This window comes from Bos indicus x Bos taurus, chromosome X, assembly GCF_003369695.1.
Source record: "Bos indicus x Bos taurus breed Angus x Brahman F1 hybrid chromosome X, Bos_hybrid_MaternalHap_v2.0, whole genome shotgun sequence".
In the NCBI taxonomy this organism is placed as follows: domain Eukaryota; kingdom Metazoa; phylum Chordata; class Mammalia; order Artiodactyla; family Bovidae; genus Bos; species Bos indicus x Bos taurus.
In genome coordinates this window covers 39970807-39998246 of record NC_040105.1, presented here as the reverse complement: position 1 = coordinate 39998246, position 27440 = coordinate 39970807, and the positions used below count along the sequence as shown (strand labels likewise).

At 40.0% G+C, this 27440-nt stretch overlaps 2 protein-coding genes across 4 annotated transcripts in view; one reads left to right on the top strand and one right to left on the bottom strand.

The window, feature by feature from the left end:
- MED14 (mediator complex subunit 14) overlaps positions 1 to 27440 on the top strand; it is a 176556-nt gene that overhangs the window by 106598 nt on the left and 42518 nt on the right. Inside the window, exons 1-10 of one of the 3 annotated variants that reach the window (XM_027535240.1) lie at positions 7929 to 8461; positions 12452 to 12478; positions 15955 to 16060; positions 20519 to 20692; positions 21334 to 21463; positions 21928 to 22056; positions 22370 to 22477; positions 23234 to 23366; positions 24075 to 24225; positions 24722 to 24833. In XM_027535240.1, coding sequence (XP_027391041.1) covers positions 8253 to 8461; positions 12452 to 12478; positions 15955 to 16060; positions 20519 to 20692; positions 21334 to 21463; positions 21928 to 22056; positions 22370 to 22477; positions 23234 to 23366; positions 24075 to 24225; positions 24722 to 24833 — 1279 coding nt within the window. In that variant the 5' untranslated portion in view covers positions 7929 to 8252. Of the gene's footprint in view, positions 1 to 7928; positions 8462 to 12451; positions 12479 to 15954; positions 16061 to 20518; positions 20693 to 21333; positions 21464 to 21927; positions 22057 to 22369; positions 22478 to 23233; positions 23367 to 24074; positions 24226 to 24721; positions 24834 to 27440 lie in introns of those variants that run through there. The other 2 variants (XM_027535241.1, XM_027535242.1) reach the window with 2 other exon arrangements.
- MED14OS (MED14 opposite strand) lies at positions 7756 to 8254 on the bottom strand. Its single transcript, XM_027535381.1, is given in 2 exon segments — positions 7756 to 8007; positions 8009 to 8254. Coding segments are annotated over 2 exon segments (498 nt in total).

The window sequence follows — 27440 nt, the reverse complement described above, 5'->3', positions numbered from 1 at the left end:
TTTGAACAGTTCTACTGGAATTCTGTCACATCCACTAGCTTTATTAACAGCAGTGCTTCCTAAGGCCCACCTGACTTTGCTTTCCAGATTGTTTGGCTCTGGGTGGCTGACCACACCATCGTAGTAGTCCGGTTCATTTGGATCTTTTTTATACAGTTCTGTGTATTCTTTCCAGCTCTTCTTGATCTCTTCAGTGTCTACTAGGTTTCTACCATTTATGTCCTTTAGTGTGCCCATCTTTGGGCAAAATGTTCCCTTGATATCTCCAATTTTCCTGCAGAGATCTCTAGTCTTTCCCCTTCTATTGTTTTCTTCTAGTTGTATACACTGTTTATTGAAGACGGCCTTCCTGTCTCTCCGTGCTGTTCTTTGGAAATCTTCATTTAGCTTGATATACCTTTCCCTTTCTCCCTTGCTTTTTGCTTCTCTTCTTTCTTTAGCTATTTGTAAGACCTCCTTGGATAACCACTTTGCCTTCTTGCTTTTCTTTTTCTTTGGGATGGTTTTGCTCGCTGCCTCCTGTACAATAGTACAGATCTCTGTCCATGGTTCTTCAGGCAGTCTGTCTACCAGATCTAATCCCTTGAATCTATTCATTACCTCCACTACATATTCATAGGGGATCTGACTGAAGTTGTACCTGGCTGGCCTAGTGGTTTTCCCCAATTTCTTTAGTTTAAGGCTGAATTTTGCTATGAGAAGCTGATGATCTGAGCCACCATCAGCTCCAGGTCTTGTTTTTGCTACTGTGTACAGTTTCTCCATCTTCAGCTACAAAGACTATAATGAATTTGATTTTGTTATTGGCCATTTGGTGATGTCCATGTGTAAAGTCATCTCTTGTGCTGTTGAAAAAGGGTATTTGCTATGACCAATGCATTCTCTTGGCAGAATTCAGTTAGCCTTTGTCCTGCTTCGATTTGTTCTCCAAGGCCAAACTTGCCTGTTACTCCTGGTATCTCATGACTTCCTACTTTTGCATTCCTATCTGCAATGATGAATAGCATATCTCTTTTTTGTGTTAGTTCTAGGAGGTCTTCTAGGTCTTCATAGCACTGATCAACTTCAGCTTCTTTGGCACTGGTGGTAGGGGCATAGACTTGGATTACTGTGATGTTGAATGGCTTGCCTTGGAAACGAACTGAGATCATTCTGTCTTTTTTGAGGTTGCACCCAGGCACTGCATTTTGGACTCTTGTTGATTATAAGAGCAACTTCGTTTCTGCTATGGGACTCTTGCTCACAGTAGGCTGTGCTCTAAGAAGAAAGACTACCTTAATATTGCGGTAAAATCAATGCTATTTATCCACTAAACCATTTCATTTTCTTCCTAGGCACACAGGTAGACTTGTATTTCCCAGCTCCTTGTGCTTTAAACAAGCCATGTGACTAATTCTGGCTAAAGGAATGTGGGTGGATATTAAAAAAAAAAAAAAATCTCTGGGTTAGAGCGATTGTTTCCCAACGTTACAGACCAGGGTTCTTGGCCTTTCCCAATGAACAGAAATTGATCAGAGGCTAGACAAGAAATTCAGGCAAGGCTTTACTGGAGCTCCTACTGTAGCAGAGGAGAGTGAGGACAAACTACAGTTTTCCTTGCTCACTACGTGTGGTGGAGGCAAGCTTGTTCCTTATACGGGGTGAGGGTAGGGGTGTGTTCAGGGCTGGCCAGAGGGATGGCTTAGGTGATCTGCTTATCTCTCACGTGGGGTTGTGTGCAAGGTTCCTGTGCTTTTGCTCCCAACACCCAGTTTTTGCTCCAGGCTCCTCAAAAGTGGTCATTGGTTGTTCTCGTTGTTTTTTGGTCTCTTTGTATCTCTGGGGTCCAGAATTTGTCCCAACTGTGCATGCACACAGTTGTTTTTAGTACCATGTAGTTTCTTTGTATTTTGTTGCTTGAGGAGAGGTGTCCAGGTACAAGCATTGCAGCAAAGGGTCCCAGATCCCAGCCTGTCTCACGAAGATAAAAAGAGCCTGTTTTGCTGGGTTAATTGCTTAGAGGAGAGCCTCTCCATCAGGTACATTTTTACTGAACTTTGTGAGCACAAGAAATAAGCTCTTACTGTGCTAAATCACTGAGATTGGGGGGGGTGTTTGTTATGGCAGATTGTGTAAATAATACTAATAGAAACATTTTAAACTTTTAAAAATTATGAAATAGTTCAAAACTAATGAAAAGTACAGAATATATTAATAAACAATCATATCTCTGCCCCTAGATTTAACAGATTAATATTGTCACATTTCCTTTTGGTCAATCTTCAAGAAACCCATTGGGTATGGGTGTGTTAGTTGCTCAGTCATGTCTGACTCTTCACAACTCCATGGACTGTAGCCTGCCAGGCTCCTCTGTCCATGGAACTCTTCAGGCAAGAATACTGGAGTTGGTTGCCATTCCCTTCTCCAGATGATCTTTCTGACCCAGGGATCGAACCTGGGTCTCCTGTGCGGCAGGTGGATTCTTTACCACTGAGCCACCCGGGAAGCCCAAGAAACCCATTAGATATAACTAATAGCTAATAACCAATAAAGCATCACTGTGTCCCTACCCCTTCCTAGACGTAATTACTGTTCTGAAGGTGGTATCTATTATCCTCATTCACATTTTTTACTTTGTCTACAATATAGCAAATTATGGAGTATTTTGTGTGCTTAGAAAAATAGGAATAGTATAAAAAAGATAGCTTTTTTCATTCCATATTGTTTTTGAGGTGTCTCCATGTTGGTACCTATAGGTCTAATTTATTCAATTGAAGAGTTATGTAGAAACATAGTAATTTACTTATCCATTCTCCTACTGAGAGACAGTTAAGATTATTCATATTTTTTTGCCTCTACAAACAATGTTACAATGAACTTCCTTGTATCATCTGCCTAATATCATACAGTCAGGGGAGACCTCTCTGAGGATTTCTCATTTAAGCTGATATTGGAAGGAGGAGAAGGCAGCCACGTGAAGAGCTGGAAAACAAGTGTTTCAGGTGTCTGGAGTAGTGGGTAAGCCCTAACACCTTAGGGAATGGCATGTACTAGACCCACCCAGGGCAGTTACAGTAAAGTGAGTGAAGGAAAGAGAGGCAGGAGGCAGAGGTGGAGAAGCAGGTAAAGACTACTGTGTTAATAGCTTTAAAGGCCATACTAAGAAATTTGGGTTTTCTTCTACATATATGGAAAGCCATCAAAATGTTCTCATTTTTTTCTGGATTGATCAGACCATACTCACAGTATTGGTCTGTGAAGTCCTCAACTTCACTACGAATGGAAAGTGAAAGTGTTAGTTGCTCAGTCCTGTCCCACTCTTTGTGACCCCATGGACTATAGCCCACCAGTCTCCTCTGGCCATGGAATTCTCCAGGCAAGAATACTGCAGTGGGTTGCCATTCCCTTCTCCAGGGGATCCTTCCAACCCAGGGATCGAACCTGGGTCTCCTGCATTGCAGACAGATACTTTACCATTTGAGCCACCAGAGAATGGAGCAGCTCTTAAGTGAATGCAGTTACTGCTTTTGCTCTCTGTTTTGGAGGAACTGATGATAATATCATAGAAAAAAAAAAAAAACTTTTCAATTCCTTTCCCAGTGTTTTGTGCCTGAGGGGCAGCTGTATGTTTCAGAGTGAAACTACAGTTGACTTTTGAATAACATAGGTTTAAACTGCATTACATGCAGATTTGTTTCCAATAAATGTTACTACAAGATCTGAGGTGGGCTGAACATCAAGGTACCACAGATAAGGAGGAATTCTGGTTAAAGAAGGCTGACTATAAATTATACTATAAACTATATATAAATTATGGATTTTTGACTGCAAGGAGGATCTGTGCCCCTAACCACTGCATTGTTCAAGGGTCAAATGTATATGTACCAATTTGTCAATTTTCCATCAAAAGGGCTTAAAGGGAAATGGTCTCTTTTTTCTCCGTATTTTGCAATCAATTTGTTCTTTTTATTAAAATCAGATTGACTTCAGAAAGATCTAGCATTTAGGTTGATTTAAGAGCTGAGGATATATCATACTGCTAGTTCTGAATTTTATCTGCTAATTCTCAGATAGTTTTATCTGAGGTGTGATAGAATCTGGTGATGACCAAGTACAGAAACAACTGAAAATTGGGAATGAAAGAATTAGGCACTTATACTATTAATACAATGCTAAACATTGTATTGTGGGCCTTAAAATGATAAATTACACTATTTCCAAAAGTGATTTGGATATGAACCATTCATTTAGTATCTCAGCCAAACATGCTAATATTGTCTCTCCTTCCTTACTCATTTCTTCTATATTTGCCTGTGGCTATACTAATCAGGTTGGGAGGTGGGCTATCACTTTCAGGAGTTTTCATTTAAATTACCTCCCCGATCGCCAACAATTTAAGCAAAATACAGTTATTTTCCTGTATTTTCACCCTATTTTCTGTGAGAACTTTTCAATTTTTAAAGATATACAGAAATTTCATTAAAATCTAACCTGATGGATATGGGTGAAAATTTCTCTTTTTTAAAATAACCCCCATCCACCCATTAATTTTTTTTATTTGCAAATTGGTTGTAATTTCTCTAGTAGAATCTTACTGCCAAATAAGATGAATACCAAGAGGCATGGTGTATAATTGTGTTTAATGTAGACAATAAGACCGAGTTAAAATCCTATTCAGTTCAGTTGCTCAGTCATGTCCGACTCTTTGTGACCCCATGAATCGCAGCACGCCAGGCCTCCCTGTCCATCACCAACTCCCGGCATTCACTTAAACTCATGTCCATCGAGTTGGTGATGCCATCCAGCCATCTCATCCTGTGTCATCCCCTTCTCCTCTTGCCCCCAATCCCTCCCAGCATCAGAGTCTTTTCCAGTGAGTTAACTCTTCATATAAGGTGGCTGAAGTATTGGAGTTTCAGCTTTAGCATCAGCCCTTCCAATGAACACCCAGGACTGCTCTCCTTCAGAATGGACTGGTTGGATCTCCTTGCAGTCCAAGGGACTCTCAAGAGTCTTCTCCAACACTACAGTTCAGAAGCATCAATTCTTCGGCACTCAGCTTTCTTCACAGTCCAACTCTCACATCCATACATGACCATTGGAAAAACCATAGCCTTGACTAGATGGACCTTTGTTAGCAAAGTAATGTCTCTGCTTTTGAATATGCTATCTAGGTTGGTCATAATTTTCCTTCCAAGGAGTAAGCATCTTTTAATTTCATGGCTGCAATCACCATCTGCAGTGATTTTGGAGCCCAGAAAAATAAAGTCTGACACTGTTTCCACTGTTTCTCCATCTATTTCCCATGAAGGATGGGAACAGATGCCATGATCTTAGTTTTCTCAATGTTGAGCTTTACCCAACTTTTTCACTGTCCTCTTTCACTTTTATCAAGAGGCTTTTTAGTTCCTCTTTACTTTCTGCCATAAGGGCGGTATCATCTGTATATCTGAGGTTATTGATATTTCTCCTGGCAGTCTTGATTCCAGCTCATGCTTCTTCCAGCCCAGCGTTTCTCATGATGTACTCTGCATAGAAGTTAAATAAGCAGAGTGACAATATACAGCCTTGACATACTCCTTTCCCTATTTGGAACCAGTCTGTTGTTCCATGTCCAGTTCTAACTGTGGCTTCCTGACCTGCATATAGGTTTCTCAAGAGGCAGGTCAGGTGGTCTGGTATTCCCATCTCTTTCAGAATTCTCCAGAGTTTATTGTGATCCACACAGTCAAAGGCTTTGGCATGGTCAGTGCAGCAGAAATATATGTTTTTCTGGAACTCTCTTGCTTTTTCGATGATCCAGCAGATGTTGGCAATTTGATCTCTGGTTCCTCTGCCTTTTCTAAAACCAGCTTGAACATCTGGAAGTTCACGGTTCACGTATTGCTGAAGCCTGGCTTGGAGAATTTTGAGCATTACTTTACTAGCGTGTGAGATGAGTGCAATTGTGCGGTAGTTTGAGCATTCTTTGGTATTGCCTTTCTTTGGGATTGGAATGAAAACTGACCTTTTCCAGTCCTGTGGCCACTGCTGAGTTTTCCAAATTTGCTGGCATATTGAGTGCAGTACTTTCACAGCATCATCTTTCAGGATTTGAAATAGCTCAACTGGAATTCCATTACCTCCACTAGCTTTGTTTGTAGTGATGCTTTCTAAGGCCCACTTGACTTCAAAATCCTATTAACATCACACAATCAGAATGTGTTAGAAAAGACTTTAAGGACCATCTCAGGGACTTCCCTGGTGGTCCAATGGTTAAGACTCTGTGCTGCCAGTGCAGGGGGCTCGGGTTTGACACTTGGCTGGAGAACTAAAGGCTTCCCTGATGGCTCAGATGGTAAAGAATCTCCCTGCAATGCAGGAGACCTGGGTATCATCCCTGGGTTGGGAAGATCCTCTGGAGAAGGGAACAGCCGGCTACCCGCTGCAGTATTCTGGCCTGGAGAATCCCGTGGACAGAGGAGCCTGGCAGGCTACAGTCCATGGGGTCGCAAAGAGTGGGACAGGACTGAGCAACTAACACTTTCACTTTTTGGAGAACTAAGGACCATCTTGTACATCTTATGTGTATGTGACCACCAGGGCTTTTTAGCTGAAGTCAACAGCTTTTGAAAAAAAAGAGGAAAAAGAACTTTCAATAAAACAAACCTACTGCCAAAGAAATGATACCATTCTAGCTAACTTAGAAAAAACTTTGTTTCCTAAGGTAGCAGCATAGGGATGGATCTTAGGGAGAGTATCTACGTTCAGCAACTGTTACCTGTGGAGGCTGTAAGTGATCCTACTGCCTTTTAATGAGTACTAGGATGGTACTGTTTGTGTAAATGTGCTTTAGGATCACAAAAGGGAGCAAGTGATTAAGATTACATCCTCAGAAGACAGGTGAATTGTCTTCAAGAATGAGTAAGAATTACACAAGTGGACAAGAATGAGAGTATTTTAACCTTATTTACGTCTAAGAGTCATAGATAAGACTGCAAAAAGATATTTGAAAAGGGTGGTGGCAAATGACGCTTTTAAACAGTGCACATTAAAACCACCTAGGAAGCTTTTAAAAATCCTGAAGCCCAGACCAATTAAAGCCGAATCTATGGGGAAAGGAGCATAAGTATTTTCTAAAGCCACCCACACCTCCATCTCCCCCGATTCCAACGTGCAGGCAAGGTTGAGAATCATGGCTTTAAATCAGAATTCAAAATATTAAGCGTGCATTTTGATCGGGAAAATGTGGCAGTAGGGCACAGAAAACGAACTGAAAAGTCCTTGGAAGGTAGGGCGGCTTCTTCAAGAGCAGGGACAAGAAACAAGTGGGAGAATCAGTGGTAGAGGATTTCAAGTCTGTTTCTGCGGTAGAACTGCCAGGTTTTGGGGGTAGCTAATGAGCTCAGCATATATCCAACTCCATTCAAGTTAAGTTATTCTGCCAGTGGCCCTTTTTCTACCCTCAATAATATTTTCTCGAATCTTTTTCCCACAGTTAAAAAAAAATGACGGAAACGTCTCCTATCCCACGAAAGGCGCATGGGCGGACTGTGGGAGATGCAAAGATCTGAGACGTCACAAGCGCTCAGCCGTAACAATTTCTTTTCGAGTCCAGAAACACAGGTCACAAACATCTGGGATAGGGTGTCCTCCCCGGGCGGGCTGCACCCACCAGGGGAACGCTGATGGACACCTCAGCACAAATCGGATCTTTTTAAACTCCAAAGGGCGGCGAGGGTAAGGGCCGGGCAACTGCTGACGTTCTCAGTGACAACACTGGCTCCGCCCTTACACTCACTTCCGGCGGCGCGCAGCCCCCGTTTCCGCTTTTCTCGCCCGCGCGCCGGCCCCGCCCCACTCCCACGCGCCCCTTAACGTCCCCGCGCCCGACCGCCGGGAGAAAAGGCACAGGTTGCTGTCGGAAGTCCCCCTTTGGTTCCCCTTCCGTTCTTCCTAACGACTTCCGCTTTGGGCCGTCAATATGGACGCTGCGGCTGCCTGGCCGAGCGGCCTCTGAACGGTTGCTGGGGCGCTGCTTCTCTGCGGCTGCCACCCGCTTCCCCGCCCTCCCCCCGCCCCTCGCTCCAGTCCCTGGAGCCGGCGGGCTCATCGCTACATGGGGGCGGGCCTCTGCGGCCGGCGTAAGGCTTCCTGTTCGGAGGCGGCTCGGCAGTAGTAGGCGGCGGCGGCGACTCCGCCCGCGCCCACTTAGGCGCGGTGACTGAGCGCCCGGGAGGGAGGTTCGAGGGCCGCATCTTGTACCGCTGCGCCAAGCCCGGCCCTGTGCCGCCATGGCCCCAGTGCAGCTGGAGAACCACCAGCTGGTCCCGCCCGGAGGCAGCGGCAGCGGCGGCCCCGCGTCAGCCCCGGCGCCGCCTCCTCCCGGAGCCGCCGTGGCAGCGGCCGCTGCGGCCGCGGCTAGCCCTGGCTACCGGCTGAGCACCCTCATCGAATTTCTGCTGCACCGGGCCTACTCGGAGCTCATGGTGCTGACGGACCTGTAAGTGCCGCGAAATCCACGCTTGTTCCCCAGCCCCCGCTTCCCGCCCAACCGGCTAAGAGGTTCGCACCTCCTTCTCCACAGAGGCTGCTGCTTTCTCCTCTCCGCTGGGCTGCTTAAGTCTAGAATTTCTGAACTCTTGGGGCCCAGCGGAGGTGGAGGAGGAGCTTTTCATTTGGGGTCCTGGAGATGAAGCAACCGAGACTTGTAAATTATGCACGTTGTTTGACTTTCCCTGAAAAGCCCATCTTTGGAATTTTTGCTCGATTTGCCAGCTTAACCTTATTGATTTGTTGGTTGGAAGCTTTTTAGCCCAGACTCCTAGTTTAGGGTTTAGGAATATATATTATTCGGGCGTTTAAAAAAATTCCCAAAGACAAATTGTGTTACAGCCTCTTACGGTACATTTTAAATGTAGGTTGTAATTGCTTCTGACAAAGTTTGAACTCAGGAGATGTATGTAAAATAATGCAAAATGTTGGATTCCAAGTTTGTTTTCCTGGAATGTTTGAGACTGTTTGAAGTCTTAACACATGTAGTGTAAGTAAAGGTTTTTTTGGTAACTAGCCTGCTGTTATTGTCTCATGGGGTATGAGGGGAGTTTATAAATCACCAAGTTAGCAGTAAAATGCCTTGGGATATGATTAGAGTGTTAATCCCCTCAGGATAGGATCAGAATACACTGTAATGATTTTCAGGTGTGTGAAGAAAAGACCCTATGAAATTTAGGGGTATATATAGTTGAATTACTGTTTAACATTTTTAAAATCTAGGTTCAGAGAAAGTAAGACTAGTTTTCAGCTAGATTCATTTTTATCTTTTAGTAGACTCCAGTGTATTCAGTTGAAGTACATTTGTATACGTATGAGGCTGTGAAGTGTCACAGTAATTTGTTGCTAGAGACTGTTAAAATATTCTTTTGCAGATGACTAATAAGAGGTTCCACTTATCCCTGTAAAACATCATTCTGAGAATTTTTATATACTTTATTGAGGGGGATGGAAAGAAGCCTACCCCTGTCTAATGAGGAAATTAAATAGCTGTCATGATTAGATTATGGTGGTATACTTCTCTACACCGTTTATCGTTGGCTCTCATATAAGAATTTGAGTAGCCATGAGAAAAATCTCATGTACCCATCCTATGTATAGCTATGGGAAAATGTTGAAAACTGCCACTATCTGTGGTGTGTAATTTGTATAATTTATCTTTCCATAGGGCATTTGTAGAAATTCTTGTGTTCCTCTGTTTGAGCACTTGGTTATGAAAAAAGAAATATTTATTGCTGTAGAATAAGTACATAGGTTTAGTCTTGCACACGTTGTATGAGGATAATTCCTACACTTATCTCTCCAGCACAGACCTCTCCACTGAGCTGCAGACTCTATCCACAGGCTCTGTCATTTGGACATAGGGGACATTTCAACGGACCAAGTCCAGAACCAAACTCCTGATTCCATGCAATCCTCCCCCCACCAAAAAACTTTACTGTCTCACTAAGTACTCTCTCTCTTCTTCCTCTGGATGCTTAGGCCAGGAATTTTGGAGTTAATTATTGCCTCCTCTTTCTTCCAATCGCACATCAGTAAATTCTGTCATCTCTGGCTTCAGAATCCCAGCACTTTTCACCCGCTCCATCAAGCGTTCATCCTTTGCTCCTGTGACTGCAGTGGTTCACTAACTGGTACCTGTGCTGCTACCCTTGCCCCTCTCTGGTTTTTCCTTCATGAAATAGCCAGGATGATCCTTTTAAAACTTATTTTTACTCACAACTTTCCCATGGTTCCCCATCTCAGAGTAAAAAACTTTTTATAGTCACCAATAGAGTGATCATGAAGTTTATGGTCCAGATGAGGATGCTTTTGAACATGAAAGGTGGTGCTATTAACAACTATGTCAGAGCAACAGGCATGAACTGGGACTGTCTTGAGCAAACCAAGACTGTGGTCTACCTGTAAGGTCCTACATGATGTGTCTTCTCTCCCTTACCGCCTTTGTTTAGTTGTTGTTTAGTCACTAAGTCGTGTCCGACTCTTTGCGACCCCACGGACTGTAGCCCACCAGGCTCCTCTGTCCGTGGGATTTCCCAGGCAAGATACTGGGATGGGTTGCTGTTTCCGTTTCCTCCATTGTAGACCATGGAGAATTTAAGGGGAAAATTCACTGTTGTTCTTGATACATAGGTATATAAAATAACTTTTTTCTCGTTTGATTTGTGGTCACCAAAAAAAGATTTAGGAATAAGTTCCTAGATCATGTATTTTTCCTTGTTCCAGGTAGAAACTGTCAGGATTAATGTATTAGTATAAAACCAGTGTTCAAGGTATACTTTATGAGTCTGATTTCTGCCACATTTGATGTTTGTGGAGTATTGAAAGTAAGAAAGGTGGTTTGTTTTTGGCCCCAGATTTCTAAATTTTTTTCTTTTGCTTGTTCATTTCCTCCTGCCCTTCCCTCACCCATGTACATGCTCTTATCTTAGAGTTTACATTCTGCTGTGATTTTTTTTTATAAGAGATTTAGGTTCTACTTTTTAAAAACCTTTTTTTTTTTTTTTAATTGAAATCAGAAAATGCTAGAATCTTACACACTTTGGTGTAAATAAGGTTTTTGTGACTTACTGCACTTTCGGGCTCTTGCCCCAAGTGGTGGACTTGTCATCCATAAAGGAATTTTAAATAGATGAGGAGGAACTGGGGAGAAGGGGATGCAGACAGCAAAACCTATCCTTTGTCCCTGAAATGATACCACCTCTGGCAGGAAAAGATCCTTTTAGGGTCTTAGGGACAAGGGGCAAGAGCTGAAACAATGATTCCTGTTCTTTCTGCCCCCGAAGACTCTGCTCTTCTCTTTTTCTCTCTCTCTCACACATGCACACAAGCATCCGTGGTTCTCATTGTCTCCTCTCTTAAGGACAAGGGAGAGTTCTCAAGGAGTGTCTTCTGAGTCTTTCACAGACATAGGAACTTGGCAGCAACTGCTTTTACTTACAGTCTTATCATAATAAGGCCTTAATTTTTGCTTCATCCTCTGATCTGCTGGCCCTTCCAACTCCTACCCAGTTTCTTTTGTCACTTGAATCATAACTTGAGCTTCCATCCCACTGTCTACACTAAGAACTGTAGGTAACTGTAAGCCAGAGCTCATTTTAATAGTTCCTCTTCCTTGTACCGTGAATCTCTGGAGGTGGTTTTAGTTTCTCTGCACCTGTGGCATGTCAGTGGGAAAAGAGCATCTTAAATGGCTCAGTATGTGTTCTTCAAGAATGGATCCAATGTAGGGGAGGCTTTAGAGTTCAGGCTTTTGAATCTTGAACCGTGGAGAATGTGGTGATTCAGGAAGCAGATCAGGACCTTTCTAAGCATCAGTGGATATGAGAGTGTTAAATGGTATAGTTTATCAGGGAAATGGTGACATTGGTTGCTGGCTGTCAGTACTGCAGAACTAGCAAAAAAGAAATCAACATTTTCCTGGAGCTGTTTGAAAATAATCTTATGCATCTCACCAAGCGACATCATAATTGCTGTATAATCCTTGGCTGACACTGGCCCTTTCCCATGCCTAGTTTAACCCACCATAACAAAGCATGAAGGGACTGGTGCTTGGAAGCAAGGTTCTGTTGAATTTAGAGAGGCTCGCGACTAAGTAGTACCTTGTATTCATGACCATTTGGTCTTAAAAGAAGATTTTCTTTGACTTCTCTGTGATGTAGTGTGCTAATAAGACTTGGGCTATTTTTTAATGTTTGAGGTTTGTGCAGTATCTTTTGAAGAACTTTGAATGGAGAGAAATGTTCCTTTGTTAGTTTTTCCTTTGTAGTTATATCACTGAAAACTTAGAAAAGTTATGAGTGGAGCCGCACAAGCCTATAGTGGCTATTTGTCCAGTTTTTCTGAAATGCTAAATTTTAGTAGAGTAAAAGTAAAGGCCATAATCATACTTTGATGAAGATGTGCATATATTTAGTCAACTTCTTTTTTTTCTTCTTAGGCTGCCAAGGAAATCTGATGTGGAAAGGTGAGTATGAAAAAAACCTTAAATCTGTGTTGATATATCTATGAGTGAGTGAGTAAGTGTATGTGAGTGTGAGAGTGAGTGTGGGGGGAGATATGTGTAGGTATGGGTAGTGGGATTGTGGACCGGGAACCTAGGCCCAGAGAGCCTAGGGTGACTTCTCACAGCATTTGCTTAAGACGCCCTGGGAAGTGTAATTTCCGTATCCTTGACAGTTCTTGGTATGTGGCCAGCTCTGGACCTTGTCTTCTAGAAACTGACCAGGTCAAGTGCCTCAGGGGGTAAAAGATGCAGAAGATAGAGAACTAAATGGAGATAGCTGGTTGGTCATTTCTCATTTTCTACAGTGGTGCTGCTACTGCTACTGCTAAGTCGCTTCAGTTGTGTCCGACTCTGTGCGACCCCCGTAGACGGCAGCCCACCAGGCTCCCCCATCCCTGGGATTCTCCAGGCAAGAACACTGGAGTGGGTTGCCATTTCCTTCTCCAATGCAGGAAAGTGAAAAGTGAAAGTGAAGTCGCTCAGTTGAGTCCGACTCATAGTGACCCCATGGACTGCAGCCCACCAGGCTCCTCTGTCCATGGGATTTTCCAGGCAAGAGTACTATTAGATATCTTTGGAGAATGGACATTTGCCTACTGCTATTACTGATTTATAGTTAAGAGAATTTTGATTCACTTGGAGGTTGGGGCTTAAGACATAACTAAATGCTAGTTCATTTCCACAGTCCAAGGGAACAAGATAAATTAAGGTTTGAAAGATATCAGGTGATGGAGATTTTAATTGTGGCTACAGTATAGTCTACTTGACTCTATCTTTGGCACTACTTACACTCCTTGGTTGATCTTTTTTTAAATACCAAATCACTTGGGTGAATTTTAGCATTGTTAGTGACTATGCTCCACCCCCCACTCCCAATGACCTTTTTGATAGAATTCGACAGAGATCGAAAAGATAGAGGTAAATGAGACCTCTACCTTGAAGTATACCTGTGTTATGGTTTGGCTGGTCCATTTTAAAGGAAGGAAATGAAAATCGGGATGTGTTCTGTCCACTCTGGGGTAGAAAGGGAAACTGGGCCTTGGAGAACCAACTCTTGCTGCCTGTCACCCGAGACAGCGTGGTGTCAAGGAAAAAAACATGTAAAAGTAGTTTACAAAAGGGTATGTCTCCTTTCCAGTAGAGGAGCTCATCTGGCAAATGGAGTTCATAGTAGACAAATATATTTGCTTTGGGAGAGGAGAGGAGACCTCACTTCCTCTGTAAGCTGTTGCTGAGTTAAGAGTGAGAGCACAGATGCTCCCAGCACTGAGGGACTGCAGATGGGAGAGGAGAGGAGACCTCACTTCCTCTGTAAGCTGTTGCTGAGTTAAGAGTGAGAGCACAGATGCTCCCAGCACTGAGGGACTGCAGATGTGAGTGTACATTTAGCATTTCTGCATGTCCCAGTCTTGCCTGTGATGCACTCTCCTTGTTTTATCTCTAAGGATCCTTCACAGATATTGGCAGAGAGTCATAATTTTATCAGTGTCCTGGATTCTTTCTACTACCAGTAATCATATTGCAGGCTGAATCTTCAGGAAGCTTTTCAGGTTGTTTGTGGGCTATGTATGCTCTTAATAGGAGCTAGACTCTGGTCTTCAGTCAGGATTATGTTGCAGCAGCAGGTTTCATTTTGGTGCATTGCATTGTGGGGTTACTGTTGCGGAGATGCAGAGGTACGGGTTGGATCTGTAGGTCGTTGAATAGCTATACTAAGATTAATATATCAGAGTCCACTTGGAGGGAGCTTGAGTCTTTCTGGGGCCTGTCATCAGTCCTGACCCGTTGAATATTTTTTGTGTGTCTTAAGGTAAATCATGAAAGGTAGGATTATCAGTTTTGTAGCCGACATGAAGTTGCAAGGTCTAGCTAACATGCTGATTGACAACATAAAGCTTTTGGTGTAAAGCTTTTAAGGCTTTATGAGGAAAGGATAAAAATACTGTTATTGGGAGAAAAAGCATTGTAGTGGATATAGCATAAAAATAAATATGGACAGACCTAGCTTTTATTTTTAGTGCTTTCTTTAACTTTGCTTGGATAATTTAATATCCAGGCTTTTCACTGAAATTAGTTTGGTAAGGAGTTGCGTAGTTAAGCTCTTCATTCAGTTTTATAAATCATGCTCCTGCCAGATGAGAAATGGACCCTTGCTTTTGTAGAAATAATACAGTTTCAAGCTTTGGTAAGAGGCTTTTCACTTCTTTTACCAAAAAGGTTCAGTTCAGTTCAGTCACTTAGTCGTGTCCGACTCTTTGCGACCTTGTGAATCGCAACACGCCAGGCCTCCCTGTCTATCACCAACTCCCAGAGTTCACCCAAACTCATGTGCATTGAGTCGGTGATACCATCCAGCCATCTCATCCTCTGTCGTCCCCTTCTCCTCCTGCCCTCAATCCCTCCCAGCATCAGGGTCTTTTCCAATGAGTCAGCTCTTTGCATAAGGTGGCCAAAGTATTGGAGTTTCAGCCTCAGCATCAGTCCTTCCAATGAACACCCAGGATTGATCTCCTTTAGGATGGACTGGTTGGATCTCCTTGCAGTCCAAGGGACTCCAGTACCATAGTTCAAAAGCATCAATTCTTCGGCGCTCAGCTTTCTTCACAGTCCAACTCTTACATCCATACATGACCACTGGAAAAACCATAGCCTTGACTAGACGGACCTTTGCTGGCAAAGTAATATCTGCTTTTCAACATGCTATCTAGGTTGGTCATAACTTTATGCAGAGTACATCATGAGAAACGCTCGGCTGGAAGAGGCACAAGCTGGAATCAAGATTGCCGGGAGTTGCCGGGAGAAATATCAATAACCACAGATATGCAGATGATACCACCCTTATGGCAGAAAGTGAAGAAGAACTAGAAAGCCTCTTGATGAAAGTGAAAGAGGAGAGTGAAAAAGTTGGCTTAAAGCTCAACATTCAGAAAACTAAGATCATGGCATCTGGTCCCATCACTTCATGGGAAATAGATGGGGAAACAGTGGAAACAGTGTCAGACTTTATTTTTTTTGGGCTCCAAAATCACTGCAGATGGTGTTTGCAGCCATGAAATTAAAAGACGCTTACTCCTTGGATTTCAAAGCATAATTTCGTTCCCTTTGTGACCCAGTTAACTCCTATATAATAATTTTATATTTGTGAATATAGTATATTTTAGTAAACAACTTTTATTGTAGTATAAAATTAATTATAACCTGTGATTCATTGCCTAAGCATTCTATTGGATTTATTATTCTGAGGTAGAAAATGAGGCATATGCAGGTGGTATACAAAATGTGACAATAATTCATATTTAGATAAATATTTTAGGTGGGTTCTTTCATTGTAATGGTTGTAAACAGATTGATTCATATTTTAGCTCAGATGAAATTAATTGTGAAATACTCCTTCAAATATGCTGATTCATTAAGAGTTGTTTTGTTTTGTTTTAAAGGAAAATAGAAATAGTGCAGTTTGCTAGCCGGACACGCCAACTCTTTGTTCGACTTTTAGCTTTAGTAAAATGGGCTAATAATGCTGGCAAAGTGGAAAAATGTGCGGTGAGTTAAACTTTTGACTTTATTTTATATAAAATAACGTTTTGGAATGTTAACTTGTAATAGGCATAGTTTCTAATTTTAACTGTAACATATCTGCTGATAGGTTTTTGGAGGCATTACTTATGTGAGTAATCATTTCTGTATGATAATATATAGTATGTATCTGTAGAAACTTATTTTTTGTTTATGGACACCTAATCAGAAAAAAAAGAGTAGACCATATTTGGAGACATTAAATATGAGACTGGATGTAAAGGGGGAAAATGGTTAGTTTACATTTGTATGATTTCTTAGAGTTTACAAAGTATTCCCTAAATTTTGCCTCTTGATTTCTTGACAACCCTTTGAGAGTGGCAGAGTCTGAATTCTCTTCTTATTTTACAGATAAGGAAATAAGGTTCCTCGAAGTTAAATAGCTTTTTCAGGGCCACAGAACTGACGATAGCATTTATTTGTCGCTTTATTTATTTATTGGGGCTTCGTTGGTGGCTCAGACAGTAAAGAATCCACCTGCAAAGCAGGAGACCCAGGTTCGATTTCTGGGTTGGGAAGATGCCCTGGAGAAGGGCATGGCTACCTACTCCAGTATTCTTGCCTGGAGAATTCCATGGACAGGGGAGCCTGGTGGGCTACAGTCTTTGGGGTCGCAAAGAGTCAGACATGACTGAGCAACTAACATACTTGTTTATTCATCTGTTCATTCTCCAGACCTTTATTGCACACGAGGCATAAAGACATGGTGGATTGAGACTCGAATAAGGCATAGTCCCTGCCCTCAAGAAGCTCGTGGTCTTTTGACTGTTGGGTCACTTTTTTGAATTCAAAAGGGTGACCTGTAGTGAAGTTTACCAAAGATGCTAAAATATGCCCACCACACACACCCCCCTCAAAAGTTTTAAGCTATATTCAAGAAGGGTTAAGGAGTTCATATTGGAAAGGGTAATTATAATAAAATGAATAAAATCCTAAAATGATGAGAGCATGTATTAATCCACATTAATTGAAGTTAGTTCTCCAGATCCAGCTCTGCAAGGTCAAGTAGCCTTCTAGCCACGGTAGGAAAAGTGGATAGATTCTCTAAGTGAACTTGACACTGATGCTCAGATTCTTTTTTCCCATTCAGTTATGTAATGACATTTAAAAGTTTTATCAGTTTTTATAGGTGCAAGTTCAGAAAAAGCTTACACTGGGTAAATTATATTCAGATCATTTTCAAATTCTGAATTTGCCAGGTTTCCTAGATAAATTAAAATCAGCTACTCAGTGTAGAGGTAATTTATTTTTTGCACCTGACAAGCTAAGTTGAAATATTTTGATAGTAGCTGTATTTAGAGATTTATTAGGGTTTGCATATTCCATAAAGTTTCACTTCAGAAAGAAATCTATAACACAATTGTATTTCTGCCCATGACTTTCTGAAATGTCTCCTCAATTTTAGCCCAGTGCATTTGATATCTTCAGTTTCACTAAGTTCCCCTATCATTAGAAAGCTTATGTGAAAATTGCTAAAGTGAAAGGAAAAGAGGTTATGAAGAAATTGAGAACTTAAAATTCTAGAATAATATATTTTTTGAAAGTTAAAAGAAGACTTATTTCTAGCCACAGATTTTTTTGTCTCTAGGAGTAAGTTGATATCATCCTTCTATATAACATTGGTCAAAGAGGGGGTATCTTGTACCATATATTGAGTTTTTTTTAATGGGGGAAAAGTCCTTTTATTTATTCATCTGTCTGTTGATTTCCTTGGTAAATTTAAGTTTGTAGACAGAAAGTCTTTTGTACACTGTAAAACATCATTCAAAGAATACTTTTTTAAATAAAGGTGAATGTAAAGATGAATAAACTGGCTTATTTTAAGCTTATTCATCAGAAAGTTTACAATTCGTTTCATTGTTTTTGGAAATTTGGGCACCAAGCCTAATGAATCTATTTTGGTCAAAATGAAGAAGCATGGTATAGTATTTCTGAAAAGTCCCAAGGTTTCTTTTCAATAGTTAATTTGGGGTTATCTTTTCCTAAAGATATTAAAACTTTCAGTGAAGAATTAGGTATTACTGAAGTATATAAAATGTAGATGTTCAGTTTTTCAAATCCAGTGTTAAATCCCTAATTATACCATGGGTCTTTAAATTACCTGTTTGATACTACTGAGCTGTATGTTGATAAAATAATATCAAGCAAAATCTAAAACTCTTGGTTTTGATATTGAGCCATATTGTATTCATCTTTCATTAATTCATAGTATTTTCCTGTTAGTTTTTTGAACTGTGTGTCACAGTAAGTCATATTCTGAATAAAGTCTCATATTGAACTTTATACATAATGTTTCAATATTTTTGTGACTGTAGATACCGTTGTGCTTTTGTCAAGAATAAAGTCCATTAACTGGAGAATTAGAGGATTATTCACATATTGACACTTGGTGTTCTCAACTTAATGATTATTTAACTAGACTCATTAGAGGTTCTTAATAGATAATGATTTTTAGCCATGCCAGACATATTAAGTGTTTAGCTGAGCGTATAAATACATGGTTTATAGAACTCTGATTAATGGTAAAACAATCTGTATAATGTTCTAGCTAAGAAAAAGAAAAATCTCTCTCCAAAGCAATATTGAGGTACAATTCACATACCATACAGGCTGCCCATTTAAAACGTACAATTCTGAGAATTCCTGGTGGTCCAGTTGTTAGGACTCTGCACTTCCACTGCAGGCGGCGCAGATTCGATCCCTGGTCAGGGAACTAAAATCCCACAGACTATGTGGTGTGGCCAAAAAACAATAATAAAAAAGTGTACAATTCAGTGGTTTTTAGTATATTGACAGATATGTGCAACCATCACCACAGTCAGTTTTAGAAAATTTTCAAATTGTTACCCTTTAACTGTCACCCGAAGTACCCCCCAGCCCTAAGCAGTCTCTGCTGTCTCTATAGATATGCCTCTTCTGAATATTTACATATAAATGGAATCATAATATATGGTCTTTTGTGATTGTCTTCTTTCATTTAGCATAATGTTTTCAAGGGTCTTCCATGTTGTACCGTGTATCAGTACTTCATTTTTATAGCTGAATTGTATGGATCTACTGCATTTTGTTTATCATTTTGTTTATCAGCAGAAGTTGAAAGAAGCAGGATTCAAAATGGTTTTAAATATGTTCTAATCAGAGTAGAGTCATGCTTCAGGTTCAGGATGGGAAAGGGGACCTTGCTTGAAGGAGATTGATGCACAGAAGATCAAGGCCTTTTAGTTAACTTCAGGGTTGCTGTGTGGTAACAGTGTCGTGGCTCCTGATGTTAGAAGTTAGTGTTGGTGGTGTTTATAGACTCCCATTTTACTAGTCATGGAAGGTAGCATTTCTACAGGGCTATGCTGGTCTTCAGTGAAGAGTTAGAAAAAACAGTTTTTGTTTCCAGCTTCTCTGATTATTGACTATCTTTGAGCAAATGTAGAAACGTCAGCCTCAAGTTTTTCATCTCTAAGGTGATGGTAATTAACTGTTTTTGTCTATTTCTTAGAGTTGTAAAAATCAGATAATAAGTGTGGGAATGCTGAGAAAATGTAGGGCATTGTGTGAGCCTGATGTGTTATTAATTCTGGATACCATATTTTAAGTTGACCACTGATAAACTGGACCATTTCCAAGCAGTGGACTAGGGATGGTAAGTCAGGAATTTGGAGATATGAAGACTAATTGATATGGTTTGCAGTGTTCAGCTTGAAGATAGAGTGCGGCTTCCCCTATTTGAAAGACACAAAAGACTTTTAAGTATTGTTCCAAAAGGAATTAGTTTTCAGCTTCTGGATGAACTCTGTTAGTTTAGGCACACTTGTGAAATGCATTGAGTAGAGAACTGATGGAAAGGTTTTCTGTATCAGGATGAAGTTGGCCTAGATCTCATAATGGGCAATGTTTACTGAGTGTTTTATATGTTCTAAAGGTTTCATATGCATAAACTCTTAATCCTCAGAACAACCTTATGAGAGGGAGAAAACCATCTCCATTTTATATTGAAAAAACAGAGGCACAGAGGGAAAGTAACTTGTCCAAGGTTACAGGGCTAATAAATTGCAGAATTAAAATTGAGACCAAGGCAGTCTGGGTCCAGGAGTCCATGCATTTATATCTACTTTATTACCAGTCAACTCTAGAAATCTGTAAGAGAAAAAGCATTTCAGTCTATTTATTTTTCCTGACTTGTCATATGTATGTGTAATGTTAAGGATGGAGAAATGAATTGGGAAACCTTTTATTTAAATTGATAGAATATGACTGGTTTTAAAACGATTTCTTCTTTCCTCAAATTACTGGGAAATTTTTTGATGAAATATTTTGACGTATGGAAAAGCTATATTATTTCTTAAGATTTACTTTGTAATCAGTAAATGATATATGAAGTGAAAAGTGGCTAGTTTTCAAGGAAGCTTAATGCGTTTACCTTTTGCTTTAAAGATGATCTCAAGCTTCTTAGATCAGCAAGCCATCCTGTTTGTGGACACTGCGGATCGCCTGGCCTCGTTAGCTAGAGACGCTCTGGTCCATGCACGCCTGCCTAGTTTTGCCATCCCATATGCTATTGATGTGCTGACTACTGGGTCTTATCCACGGCTGCCAACCTGCATCAGAGTAAGTGTGTTCCCACTGCCCCCCCCCCCAAAATTGAAGGCTTTGGAATTAGATTCTAGAATATTAATAAATAGCCCAGTCCCCCCCCCAAAAAAAAACTGTTCTGTGTTTTAAAATAAATACTTCATGTAGTTTGTTTTTTCTCTCATGAAAATTTGGGGGAGGGGAGGTGTTGAAATAAATTGGAGCCAGAACATGAGTAGCTATCAAAATGAGTTATGTATTCATTTAGGTGAGGGTGAACAGAATTGCAAAGGTGACATCTATTTCAGATGTGAAAATATGGCACACGAATTGCTTTTTGGAAGTGTTTTTTATAGAATTTGTTGCAGTTGTTTATTCACTCGACGCTATTGTATTTTATACTTCTAAGAAGTGGTAGAAATCATCTAGTGACATTAAGTTGGTTTCATAAATAGAGCATGAAAAAGACTGTTGCATTATTATCTTAGCCAGGCGACTGGTGGAATCATTGACACTCTAATACATGATAGTAATGGTCACTATTATTGGATGTAGACTGCAGAAACGAGTGTTGAGATTCTCTCGGGTAAAGTAAGAAAGTACTGTGTTAGGGCAGGTGCAGGTAAAAATTATGTCTCTTTGCACATTATTTCTAAATCACTTGAACATTTTTGTAGGATAAAATTATTCCTCCAGACCCAATTACCAAAATTGAGAAGCAAGCTACACTTCACCAGCTGAACCAGATTCTTAGACATCGGCTTGTAACCACGGATCTTCCTCCTCAGTTAGCAAATCTTACAGTTGGTATGTGCTTGGAATATATGTTTAAAGAATTGACTTGTTAGAATATTTTTAAAATCAGCTTTTGGGAGTTTTATCTTTTAAAATATCATTATGAAGTCTTTACCTACAATTTTGGTGGTGTTTGAAACTGTAATTTGTGCCATATCATTTCACTGTATCTGGAAATACAGTGCTGGTATTTGAAGCTGAGGAGAGGGCAAGATCACCTGGGGCTGGAGGAGAGCCTGGGTCCTAGAGTTGAGCCTCAGTATTGTTCCTTGATATTTAGAAGAGTTGCCTTTGATTTCTCGATGACCTGGATGCTGGCTACTGTTAATGCAGGAAATACTGAATTGTTTGAACACTTATGAAAGAATCTTCAATCTATTTAAGATTTCTTGTGAGCAAGACTAAAAAGTTCTAGGTTAGCAGGAGGAGGCTGCTTATTTTCCAGCAAAGTAGACGACTTCTTCTTCTTCTAAAAGCAAATGGCCGAGTGAAGTTTCGAGTTGAAGGAGAATTTGAAGCCACCTTGACTGTGATGGGAGATGACCCTGATGTTCCGTGGCGTCTTCTCAAGCTAGAAATTCTAGTTGAGGATAAGGAAACAGGAGGTAAATCATAAATACTGATTTAAATCAGTATTGATTTAAATGTTGGATGTTTTTATGTTATTGATACATTCTTGCAGAATAGTACATGTGTTTAACAGTTTATCCTGTAATTTGAAACAGATTTTATGATAATCATAACTCCCTACTAACCACAAAGGTTTCAGTGTTTCTATAGTATAATCAGTAATATTCATAGATAATTTCAGTGTTTTTTTTTTTTGACTTATTGTTAGTATACTCTTCCTTAGTTGGTCTATGACACAGTCTGGATACTTTTCTGAGTAACCACCTCCTTTTTTCCCGCCAATGGAAGATGGGCGAGCCTTGGTTCATAGTATGCAGATCAACTTTATCCATCAACTGGTACAATCTAGGCTCTTTGCTGATGAGAAACCTCTTCAGGACATGTACAACTGCCTGCGTATCCTTCTGAAATTTGAGCCCTGTATTTGTGAAGAATTTGTATCCCTCCACCCCCAACACACTTTCCTAGTGGCTCAGTGGTAAAGAACTCACCTGCCAGTGTGGGAGATGTGAGTTCGATCCCTGGGTCAGAAGGGTCCCCTGGAGGAGGAAATGGCAACCCACTCCAGTATTCTTGCCTGGGAAATCCAATGGACAGAGGAGACTGGTGTGCTGCAGTCCATGGGGTCGCAAAAGAGTCGGACACGACTAAGTGACTAAACAACAACCCCCCCACAGCACACACGTTTCCATTTGCCTCTAGTCCTGAACTGGAGCAGCTTAAACTCTCTCCCTTACCCTTTCAGGGTGGAAATGGGGCTTGGGAACTGGCCAGTGTAAAGAATAATGGTAGATCTTTTTTTTTTTTTTTAAACCAAGCTTTTCATTTTACTGTTGACTTTGCAGGTAAAAATTTTAAATAATGAGGTAGAAATAGTACTCTTTGGAGAGAAAAAATTAGGTCTACCCATATTCTCTAAACTATGATGAATTAAGGGGTAACCTGGACCTTATGTTTTGTTTATATTGGTTCAAAATTAAATGTAAAACCTTTTTCTAAAATTATGTCACAAATTGCACCTCCTTTTATATACATCACTGGAGAAATATAATGGTCAACTTTTGGGGAATAGAGCATTTGTTATATGAAGTTTGCTTATACTTCTTTGGCTGTTGTAGTAATATATTAGATTTGCTTAACTAGATCCATCAGATTCTTTCTGCTTATCACTTCAGTTAGAAGTGCTACATTCTCAAACTCTGATGTTAATCCGAGAGCGGTGGGGAGACCTTGTACAGGTGGAAAGGTATCATGCAGGAAAATGCCTCTCCCTCTCAGTTTGGAAGTAAGTAAAGTTGATTCTGGGGTCATGCAATGACTGTAAATACTCTTTGTTCTCTTTGTTTCTCCTTTTCTCTCATGCATCTGATTTTCTTTGTATCTAGCAACCTGAATTTGTATGGTAAGGTCCCATGGTATCCTAAACCACGTAGGACATCCATAATTAGCACCTTTCTTAGAACATGGCATGTTTTAAATATGTAGATATTTGTCTGTTTGTACTAAAACTTACTATTCTTAAAAGATTAGATTACTCTGGCTTCAAACCAGATTGCTAAAAGACCAGTAGGTTAAATTACTGGGTATCATTTTTTAAAAATCCTTGCCAGTCACAGTGTTATATTTTGAATTGTACTTTTTACAGACTTCTGGGGAAGGTTTTGTAATCCTCTTCCCCATTTGAACTTTGCTTGGTTTTCATTTTCTGTAAAGGAATCAGAGGTGAATAGGCACCACTTAGAGACAGTTTGTTTTGTTTGGGGATTTTTTATGTGTATATGTGTTTTTAATTATGTGTGTGTGTTTTTTAATGTAGTAGATCATATTGTGTTGGATTACAGAATAGCTGTCTTCCCAATATTAATATTCCCTCAACAAAGAGTGAGTGCCTGCCATGTTGTAGACTTTGGATAAGGTACACAGTAGACTCTCTTTTATTCCAGAAGTTAACAGATTGTTGTAAAAAATTCTTAATATTCTTTTTTCTCTTTAGTCAACAGGTTCTTGGGAGAAAAACAGGGACAGCATCTGTTCACAAAGTTACAATTAAAATTGATGAGAATGATGCCTCCAAGCCTTTACAGATTTTTCATGATCCTCCTTTGCCGGCTTCTGATTCCAAATTAGTAGAAAGAGCCATGAAGGTAAAAGAACTTAATATATTTTAATATTGGCTTGATCAAATGAATATAACGTAACATCATTTCTACTTAAGCTTTTAGCACAAATTCTTTAAAATACCTAATGGTTCCTAAAACCCTTTATGAAACTTATTTTAAATGAATGTTATGCTGATAGGTTTGTTGTGGTTGTTTTAACATCTAATATGGTAAGGTATAATTTTTAAGATATTCTTTCAAATTTTGTAATTTAGATCAGATAACCACTTTAATTTTTGTTAAGATCTGCCATTTAATCACTGTGATAACTATGATTAACAGTGTCTTGATCTATACTTGCCAGATGTTAACTATAGCCTTTAAGCTATCAATACCATTGTTTAAGTTTGCTTTCTTTTATTGGTTAACACTTCATCAGTGTGTTCTAAAAGGAAGTATCTTGAAGCATAGTAATCTACTGTCAGACTTTTAAAGTAAAAATGTTCGAATTGTACATACGATTCTGTTCTTGTTTATGCAGATTGATCATTTATCAATAGAAAAACTCCTGATTGACAGTGTCCATGCACGAGCTCATCAGAAGCTTCAGGAACTGAAGGCCATTCTTAGAGGCGTCAATGCTAATGAAAACTGTAGGTTCTTTTGAAGTGACATTTCTGGGGCTTTCCAGGTGGCCCTAGCGGTAAAGAATCCAGCTGCTGATGCAGGAGGCATAAAGAGATGTGGGTTCAATCCCTGGGTAGGAAAGATCCCCTGGAGGGAGGGCATGGCAACCCACTCCAGTATTCTTACCAGGAGAATCCCACGCACAGAGGAGCTTAACGGGAAGCAACTTAGCACGCATGTCTTTCTTTTGTTTAAATTAGCATCTGCTTTTATTTTATGAAGAGTCTTTTTTAAAATGACTTTTTTCCCTGATGTATTGATTTTGTTGTAAAAGCTGGGCATTTCTGCCTTTTAATTTATGATCTATCAAGCTTGTCCTAATTTTCCCCTTTCTTCTTTCTCATTTAGCTTGACCTTATTTTTGAAATGTATGCATATTGACTCTCCTTAAAACTTCCTTTTTGAAACAGAACCTGACTTAACATTTTAATATGAATCTCATTCTTCTAATTTTTCTTCTAAAAGGTTAATAAGGCAGCTTTGCAAATATTTATAATGTGTTTATAAAATATGCCTCTTTGAAATGAAGCTAAATTTATCCCATGTCTTCAAAAAACTTTTTTTTGAATTGTTAATATATCAACAGTTCAAAATAAGAAATACAGGTGTACACACCGTGAAAAATCTTCTAATTACCTAGTATATTCAGAGCGTTAGGAGACGAACGGTCAGTCATTTAGAAAGTAAGTGTTTTCATTCTAGGAATACAGTTTCCAGTATCATAATGAGAACATTTACTATCCCAACGCCAATTATTTTTGACTGGTATTACCTTGTGCCCACAGTATTTTCACAATCTTAATTTTTCTAATTTTAATTTCAATTTTTTCAAAATAATATCATTGAGATTGTAGAAAATCGGAGTTTGTGATCTTTTGATAGGCTCTGGTTTACTTTAGTGTCATCTGTAAACAAGGCTTAGTAAGTTAAAAAAAACTCAGCATGATTGCCTGAGGGATATTTAAATTACTTTGAAAAATGGACTCTGAAAATGTGTTTACCTGGGAATAATTTTGTGTATTTTTCAAGGAAGTTGTGAAGATTTTTCTTGAGTAGCACTTTGTAGTGATATCACTGCTTGAGTAGTCAGAAGATGTTGGTATAGCTCTTCATGTATTCTTGAACAAGTCACTTAAATTCTTTGGGCCTCATTCTCCTCATCTGTATTTGAGGGTGTTACTCCAGGCGCTTCCTGGATCTCTGATTCTAGTAGGAGTGTACTATAGCAGTGGTTTTCAAGCCCCGTGAGTCTGTTGAGTCCTCAGTGTTAGAGAAGGATGCTTTGGAGACTTAAGTTTTGAAGGAGAGGGAGGATCTTGCATGTGAGGTTGGGCCCCTCAGCCCTACTTGAATCAGAGCAGTTCTGGAAATGAGGAAAAGGTCTGCTGACCCACCATTTTAGGACATATGCTTTAAGTTTTGTTTTTTTTTTTTTTAATATTTTTTTTAAATTTTATTTTTTAACTTTACAATATTGTATTGGTTTTGCCATATATCAACCTGAATCCGCCACAGGTATACACGTGTTCCCATCCTGAACCCTCCTCCCTCCCTCCTCAAGTTTTTTTTTTTTTAATTCATGTTCATGCGTTTATACACAGCATAACCTCACTTGATCGCTTTTGTGATGGGAAAGCATGCTTTAGTCAGATCCTTTGCTGGGACAAGGGGCCATAGTCTGTTCTGGGAATCCCTTAGTGCAGTCACCCTTCATTAGCTGTCTTTTCTTCCAGCTCCTCACTAGTATACACCGAGGAAATTAGTTGCTCGGAGAATGGAGCATTTCAAGAAAGGGCTAAGAGAGAGCACAGACTGCAGGTTTTGGATAGCCCAAGGGGTAATGTGTGGTTTCTTGAGGGTGGGAGATAGGGGTGAGATAGTCCTAGGGGAGAGTAGGCAAGACTTTTGGAGAGAAATTTTTAAAAGGCAATGTAAGGCACTAAAGGTAACTTGTCCTGCAGCCCCTTCTCAGCATCACCTGACTCGAGGAAGCCAGGGTGCTCTCCCTCGAGTTGTCCTCTGTCAGCGTCAGATTCAGGGTCTCGAGATCAGTTTCAGAAGCTGTGAACCACACACAGCAATTCCTAATGGGCCTTAATTGCTTCTCTTAGTTTTCCCACTTTATATTACTGTCTATTGGTCCATTCTTCTAGTCCTCAATAAACAGGGAGAAATGAAAGAGGAGATGTGTGTGTATTCCTGCTGCAGGAAAAAGTAGTGTGTAGCCTGGTTATCTTTCACAGCCTTTAATTGTCTCTTTATAAGTTTCTCTGTTAAAACCTGTTGCCTTTAAATGCTCAGGGCCTTACGTGTTTTATCAGTATTTTCTGTAAAGACAAATACCCTGGCAACCATAAAATATGTTCAGAGATACATATGAACATATTTTCTATTAATATCTTTTGGACTGTGTTCTCTGTACTCTTCTCTGATTCCCTGTTGTTTCAAAAATATTTAATTTTGTTAATTAGATTGAAATTATAATTGTTATCCCAATTGTCAAGAGTTAGTTTTACTCCATTACTACACTTTAAAAATAGTTTTGCTTTAAAGAATACCTTCCTATCCTATTA